The sequence below is a fragment of the Cervus elaphus genome, chromosome 23 (assembly GCF_910594005.1).
Source record: "Cervus elaphus chromosome 23, mCerEla1.1, whole genome shotgun sequence".
In the NCBI taxonomy this organism is placed as follows: Eukaryota; Metazoa; Chordata; class Mammalia; order Artiodactyla; family Cervidae; genus Cervus; species Cervus elaphus.
In genome coordinates this window covers 72075341-72083493 of record NC_057837.1, presented here as the reverse complement: position 1 = coordinate 72083493, position 8153 = coordinate 72075341, and the positions used below count along the sequence as shown (strand labels likewise).

General features: G+C 49.8%; 1 protein-coding gene across 3 annotated transcripts in view; it reads right to left on the bottom strand.

Moving 5' to 3' along the window:
* Positions 1–324: 324 nt before the first annotated feature.
* Positions 325–8153, bottom strand: part of HNF4A (hepatocyte nuclear factor 4 alpha) — a 64736-nt gene continuing 56907 nt past the window's right edge. For 2 of the 3 annotated variants that reach the window (XM_043884358.1, XM_043884356.1), the window contains exons 9-10: positions 4547–4699; positions 325–3481 (exon numbers count right to left, since the gene is read on the bottom strand). In XM_043884358.1, coding sequence (XP_043740293.1) covers positions 3339–3481; positions 4547–4699 — 296 coding nt within the window. In that variant the 3' untranslated portion in view covers positions 325–3338. The remainder of the gene's footprint in view (positions 3482–4546; positions 4700–8153) is intronic. The other variant, XM_043884357.1, reaches the window with a different exon arrangement.

Below are 8153 nucleotides of genomic sequence, written 5' to 3'. Positions count from 1 at the left end.
ATGGTCAGTGACAGGCCCTGGAAACTTCTTGCCATTCTTCTTGCCATCACCTCCTCTCTTATCCCTCCCCTACTCTCTCTACATACTGAGCAGTTGGAATCAAGACACTAGATTTCAACTCCCACCTCTCAAGGAAAATTGCTTCCCCTGAGCTTCATTTACCTCATTGATAAAGCAAGAGGTAATCATGTCTACCCTGCTTACCTTGAGAAGATGAAAAAACCATAACAGATATGAAAGCATTCTGCATATAGAAAGAGCTATCCGAATATTCTCATTTTTATCTCTAACACCTGAAAGGAAGAAAGGACACTCATCCGAGGACTTAGAAAACATAGGCGCCATTTATTTCTTTTTATAAACTTTTGTTAAAATGCACAAGAGTAAGAAATCTTTTTTGCTTCTTTGCCCCGTTGGGTGGCAGTGACAGGACCCGATGACATCCACCATGGGAAGATGCTGATCAGTCTGGCGGGACGCCAGCCCACCACTTTCAGAACTGCTCAATGTGAATTTCTAACTTCATCACAATCAAGGCAAATCACGGAGCGATTTGGCAAAGGTAATTGGCTTGGTCATCACAAGAAATCGAGGAGCGTCCATTTCCAAGGCCCTGTTCCCCTTTGTCCACCCTCAGGAGAGCTGTGTGGGTTCTGGAAGCTACTGAGAACCACCCAGAGAAGAGGTTGTCTCAGTGGAGGAATTACAGGGTCTGTGCTTGCCCTCCAACCCTCTTTGAGTCTATGAGATTGTATGTTTTAGGACCACGACTCAGGTAGTGAAAATAAAGATTTTTCCAACGTGGTGGCCTCAGTTTAGAGTCAGAAAAATACATTCTCTTTGTTTTGTGTTTCCTGCATGGCAATAAAATTATTAAAGTGGCATGGATTTCTCTTCCAGGGAGGTTGATTTGGGGCCAAGAATTGGCCCCTGGCCCAGAAGATTGGCTACCGTTAAAAATCACAGCTACCCCACCCCACCCTAAGGGAACTTCTTATCTCAGCTTTGTTCCCATGGCAGAAGTCTGGGCAACAGTGAGGCAGGGCGAGGGGATCAGGGTAGCAAAGAGGGGGAATGACAATGACCAGAAATGACCCCAGCTTCCCTACCTTACCCCAGACCCATCTGAGCACCCTGGCTGGGGTTTCTGGGGGAATGCCTCAGGAATGAGGGGTGGCTATGTGAGGCTGGGCTGCCCTGAGCAGGGAACAACCTCTCCTGGGACTGAAGACTTGGCTTGGTGGAAGGGGGAACCCCAACTCTGACAGCACTGGAGATGTGGTGATTGTTCTCGGACATCCCATCCCAATACCCTTCCTGCCTCTCTCACAAAAAGCAGTCCCTAATGGTGGAATTTGGGGGGTACCGGGGTGCTACCTGCATCTACTCAGAAGCCTGCGTAGGGGGTAGCTAGTCAGTCTGACTGTTTACTCTCCTGCCTAAGCACTAGTCCCAGGACACATCCCTTTAATTCACACTGGCCAGTGGCACTTTCCAGAATTTTCACAAAGTCTCTAAAATTCTGCATGGATGAGTACTGGCTGCTTGATTCTGGGGTTTAATGGTTTCAGAAGGTACCCTGAGTGATGCTCACAGAGCAGGTCTCAAACCCAGTTCTTCTTCCCTCTCCCCTGCCCCCACTCACACATCCCACTTCCGGCATGCCAGGTCACATCAGTCCATCTCACGATGGACTGCTGAACGCCCCTTCCCTACACTTGGGGACTGAAGAGACAGAAAAGGGGTCTAGGAACCACAACTTCTCCATGTTTATCAGCAAACAGGATTCTGGGCCCAAAGTGGACTTTAGTGCAGCCTCAGGTCAATCTTAGTCCTGGGAGTGGGCAGGGCTCCTGGGGAGAATGAGGCTTCCAAGGCTGCTGAAGCGGGCAGGAAGGCCCTCAACTCAACACCAGTGAGGACAGAGGGGGCCTTTCCAGAGAAGATGTTCAATCACTGAGGCTAAGAGCACCTGAGCCTCCCAGACCTGGGATCAAGTCTGGGTCACTTACTAGCTGTGTGAGTTCCAGAAAAATGATTTAACCACCGAGATTTCAATTCCCTCTTCAGTAACGATCTCTGGGTAATAAGGAGGATGAAAGCAGATGGTGCAGGTCAAGTGCTGGGAGGAAGCGCTCGAGACAGGCCCGGTGGGATAATTCCTCCTCGATGCCGCTCTCACCTGAGGTTCACCCACCTGTCTTCTCCATCCCCAGCTTCATCTCCCTCACCTGAATGACACCATCAGGCCCCATCTGATCTCCCAGCTCTCTCCCAAACTTCTGACCTCTGGAGGACTGTGATCTTCTAGTTTCTGAAAGCTCGGCTCCCTGCACATGCCTCTCCAGCCACTCAGACTGGGGACCCAAGTCGCCACGCCTCCATCTGGCATTCAAGATCCCCAGGCTGTCCAGCGCACCCCCTCTCCTCCAGACAACCCCATCTTTCATCGCCTCCTTCCACGGCCTCCTTCTCACCTCCCCGCCTGGTCTTCCTTAGAATATTCTGGCTCACCTGTTCCACCAGCCAGAAGCCAGCCTTTCCTTAAAGGCCTGCTGGATAGTCCACCCCTTCCTGCCTTCTCTGACCCCTCCTAGCCTCCCCTCTAGGTCCTGGCTGCAGTGTCCACCCTGGATTGTTCTTTCATGGTCAGCAGCCTATAGGGACCATCATTCTGACCCAAAGGACCCTCCCAAGTCCCAGAAGAAGGGAAGAGCCAGGGGTTAGAGGAGAAACGGTGTCCACCTGCTCGAGAGTCTCCCACACGGCACCGAGCTCGTCAGTGCTTTTTAAATGCTCCCGGGATGACTGGGGGTGTTGTTTGCACGTCTTCCTCGGCCTCTGGAGAGGTGGCTTTGGGGAAACGAGGATGACTCAGGAGGACAGCGGTGGCTGTGGCAGCAGAACAGGGGTGGGGGAGGTGCTGCCACGTGACCCAGCCCAGAAGGGCTCTGTGTGCAACATTACACAGTCTGAGCGGGGAGGGAGCCGTGCTTCAGCAAGGGCTTGTGTGGTCTCCAGGCGGCAGCCCTTTGGGGGTGAAGAAGTGGGGCGAAGGATGAGGGGAAGGCAATGGTTTCAGCAGGAGAAAAGCTGTCCAAGCAGCAGAGGATTTTCCAGCTGGGGTCTCCCCAAGTCACAGTGCCGTTATCCAGAGCAAGTGGTGAAGGGGGGCAGTGGGATGCAACCCACAGCCCGAGTTCAAGGGCCTGCGCCCTTCCCATCACTGCTCTGGGACTGGCCTGTGGTCACAGCTTGCTTCACTGTGACCAAGTGACCATCAGGGGCTCTCGGAGGGGCCTGGGAGGCCAGCAGAGCCCCCGCCCCCCAGTGACTTGCTAGATGACTTCCTGCTTGGTGATGGTCGGCTGCGGGATGGCAGAGGGGGGCTTGACGATGGTGGCGATGGCTCCAGGCAGAAGCTTGTAGGGCTCGGACCCTGAACCACCGGGGGGCGAAGGCTGCGGAGTCTCAGGGGTAGCTGGAGGGGCAAAGAGACAGACAGGGCTGCTCAGAACTCCAGCCCTTTGGGGGTTCAATGAAGAGCCCTGGAGAAGTCCTCCCCACTCTCTGACACTTAATTTCCTCTTCTACAAAATGAGAGAATTAGACTAGATTATCTCTAAGGACTCCTACAGCTCAAACCTTCTGAGCCCCAGATCACCAAGTCTAAGTTCTATCAGGTCTGGAAGGCTAGAGCTGGGCCAGGTTCTGTGGTTAGAACCTTTGCCCACATCCCTACAACCCCCATCTCCTCCAACCTTTGATATGGAGACTGGATGCTTCTCCCAAACTGGGGTCCAGGTCTGAGTCTCCCTAAGGACTTTTGGACATGTGACAGGATCAAGCTTTCTTGGACAAAAGGAACAGCAGTAGATGAGACCCAAGGAGCTGGCTAACTGGCTCAAGAAATACTCTCCCTTGATAGTTAGGTAGATGAGTAACAGAAACTGAAGTCCCCACCCCCATGACAAGTTCAGAATGTAATTTTGACTATGATCCTCTTGGCCAACTCTATTCAAAGGCCAACTTCCCCAAAGAACAATCTCAGTGAAATGCGATCTCATCTTAGCGGACCCTCTCATCCCAATGATAATCTTCTTCTTTGAAGGACCTTGCCCAATGACAAATTCACTCTTGTGAGATTTCACCTCAGAGGACAGTCTAGCCCATGGGAAGCCTTCACCCAGTGAAGAGTCTCACCCAGTTGTCTAATGGACAGTCTTACCCGACTGGGAAGTCTAACTTCAGTAAACAATTTTACCTGGTAGACAACATCACCTAATGGAAACCTCACTGCAATGGACATCCTCAACCAATCTACCCAGTGGATTGCCTCATCTAAGGACAGCTTCATTCAGGGGAAGCTGTCAATCACCTCACTGAATAAGCAGCCTTAACAAATGGACCATCTTACCCCTCTTTCCCTACTCTGGAGCACAGAGAACTGTTTTGCCCCATTTCCCATCTTTTAGACCCAACCTTCTCCAGATTCCCTCTCAGGCCCCAACCTCGCCCCTTCCAGGGGAGAGCTCAAGTTGCCCACCTGCCTGCCCCCTGGGCCGGGGCCACTCACACATCTGTCCATTGCTGAGGTGAGCAGGCATCGTGTTGGCAACAATGACGTTGGTGCCCATGTGTTCCTGCATCAGGTGAGGGTGCAGGGGGTGGTGGGCATGAGGTGTTTCACTGGAGGACCCTGCAGGTAGAAGATGCTCAGTGAGGATGGAGAGTCTGGGATAAAGACCACGGCACCATCTTGAGGCACCATCGTCCGAGAGTGTGGCCATCAACCTGCGCATCCAATCTTCACAGCACCTACTGGGCTCCTATTTGTGGGTTAGTAAACTGAGGCTTTCCCAGGTGGCGAAGTGGTAAAGAATCTGCCTGTCAATGCAGGACACACAAGAGATGCAGGTTTGATCCCTGGGTTGGGAAGATCCCCTGGAGTAGGACATGGCAACCCACTCCAGTATTCTTGCCTGGGAAATCCCATGGACAGAGGAGCCTGGTGGGCTATAGTCTATGGGGTCACAAAGAGTCAGACATGATGGAACATGCCCACATACAAACTGAGGTTTCCATTCCTATTCACAGGCTTCATGAAGGTATTGAGAGGACTCACAAACCAAGAGGACAAAAGTGATTTGAAAGGAACAAGGAGTATATAAGGAAGCTGTGAGATCATTTAGATATTGCAACAAGCAGTGTATTGATTGCATGTTAATATAATGGATTCAATCAATGTCTCTCAAAGCTCCTTGGTATGCAGATGCTTAACCTTTTGATCCCAACTCACCTTTCAGCCTCATCCCCCACATCTGAAGCCCAACTTGCCTATTTATAGCATCTCCACATCCCCTGGATTGACCTAGCTCTGTGTTTTGCTCCTGTGTTGCTAAAGATGCCTTCTATCCCACTTCCTCCACCCCCACCAATATCCCCAAGTCCAAATTCCAACTCATATGATCCCTCCTTTGGGAAGCCTCTCCTGATTCTCCCTACTTCAGTAGAAAGTAACCTCTCCTTCCTTGGAATTCACATAGTCACTTATCTGTAACCCGTCTTTGGGGAACAATCACTTCTGTCTGTGAACATTACAATTACAGGTGTATCTTTCTTCTCTCTTTGAGATCCTAATGAAGTGTCTGGAACACAGCAACTGCCTCAAAAATATGTGTCAAGAGAATGACAGTGCCATATACATAGCATATGGTCTAGTAATAGGCTATGGCACTAACACAACAATGACGGAATTTTAGGGCTTGAAAGGGGTCTTTAAAATACCCTGTTTCAGGGACTTCCCTGGTGGTCTAGCGGCTAAGAATCTGCCTTGCAATGCAGCGGACTTGGGTTCAATCCCCGGTCAGGGAACTAAGATCCCACTTCGTGTTGTTGTGCTCATTCACGTCCGACTCTTTGCCACACCATGGACTATAGCCCGCCAAGCTCCTCAGGCTCCTCTGTCCATGGGATTCTCCAGACAAGAATACTTGAGTGGGTTGCCATTTCCTTCTCCGGGGATCTTCCTGACTCAGGGATCAAACCTGCATCTCCTGAGGCTCCTGCACTGACAGGCGGATTCTTTACCACTGAGTCACCTGGGACATGCAAATAAGTCCATTCACCACAAATAGAGAGCCCAAGTGCCGGAACAAAAGATCCCACAAGATGCAACAGAAATCCTGCATTTCCATGGATAATGGAAATACTGCAACTAAGTATGTATGCTGCATACTGCATACTGCAACTATTGCAGCCAAATAGATAAATAGAGAAAAAAATTTAAAACTATACCTGTTTCAATGATTGCTATCAACATACTACGTGCCAGGTACTGTTTTACAGCGTTTTCCAGGTTTGACATAACTTAACCTTCACAACAGCCTTAAAGGCTGGGAATCATTATTAACCTCATTCTACAGATGAGATGACAAGGCCCAAAGAGATGGATTATTTTACCCAAAGTTGATCTGGCTCCTTCCTGATCCTAGCCTCAGTGACACCTGATTCACGGTGACCCTGCATCCACAGGGTCAAAGTGAGAAAGACGTGAGTTATCATGTGACAGTGGTTCTCAGCCAGGGGTGATTTGGGCCCCTCAGGGGACCTTTGACAACATCTGAGTATCTGTCACCACTGAAGGAGTGTTACTGGTGTATCACGGGTAGAGGCCAGTCATGTGGCCAAAGAAGATACAGAAGAGCCCCCTCAGCAAAGAATGATCCAGACCCAAGAATCCACTGAGGTTGAGAAACCTTGCCCTTGGCTATCACCAGTGATCACGTCACATCACTCCAAAGTCTCACGTTCAAGCATCTTTATTTAGACCCCGCCTCCTATCGTTCCAGCTCACTTCCTTTAGCACCATCACTGCAGAACTTCTTCAGCCCCGTTGAGGCTGTCATTTCACTGGCCCCCACTTTTCACTGTCACCTGTCTTCATCCCTCTTAGTCCAGCCAAGATTCCATGGCACATCATCACAATCACTCCCCTGCAATCAGCCTTAGCTCTCTCCCAGCTCCCTTCTGAGCAAAACATTTTCCAAAGGCAGTCGACTCTTGCTGTCTCCACTTCTCCACTTTCCAACTCACTCACTCTGCAACACCCTCCCCTGGTTTCCTTTCCCACTGACACTGCTCTCAACACAATCGCCAAGAGCCTCCTTCCCCCTCCTGTGAAATTTAACACCATTAAATGCTCTGTCCACACTAAAACACACTCTGCTCTTGGCTTCTGGGACTTGCCTTGGCTTTTCTCTTATCCTCCTGACTAGATCTTCCTCCATCTCCTCTGGCATCTGGTTTCTGGGACACCACTAAGCTGCCTCTCATCCCCAACTTTGGGCTTGTTTGAGCAACAGACTCAAATATCCATCCGCCTCCTGGATAACTCAACATGACTATCTAACATCATTTCAAGCTTCACTAAATTCTACAATGGATCTTCACCCCCACCCCCACCCTCAGCCTCAAATTGTCCCCCCCCCCGAATCTTCCCCATCTCAGTAAATTAGTCCACCACCATTCCTGTTCCTGCAAGCAAACATGTAGGTTTCATCCTTGACTCTTTCCCTTCCCCCCATTGCCCCTGTCTGATCAATCAGCAAATTCTGTGAGTTCTTCCTCCAAATAGATGTTCAAGTGCATCTGTGTTGGTCAATTTCCAGTCATGCCTTGGTCCAAGCCTCCCTGTCCTTTCCCTGATTGAACATGGTGACATTTCTCAGGGGTTTCCTGTCTCCATTTTGCCCTCTGATGTTCACTTTCTACCCAACAATCGGGATAGTTTGTTGAAAACATTAGTCTGATTTTCTACTCTTCTTTTAAGAGTCGCAGTGAGAATACAATGCAACCTCTAACCATAACCTCTGAGACTATACTTATGGTTTGGTTTCTGCCCAATCTCTATCTTCATTTCATACAGTTCCTCTCATCTCACAATCTTATCTTTCTCGAACACACAAACTTCTCCTGCTTCAGGGTCTTTTGCACTAGTTACTGGTGCTTGGAGTGTTTCTCCTTTGACTTTTAAATGTTCTCTTTCCTTCCATCAGATCTGTGGCATAAAAGCCACCACTTTAGAGTGGTCTTCCTTGACCAACCTGTCTAAAGAGGCCCCTTTTCAGTTATACTCTATTGTATTACTTGGT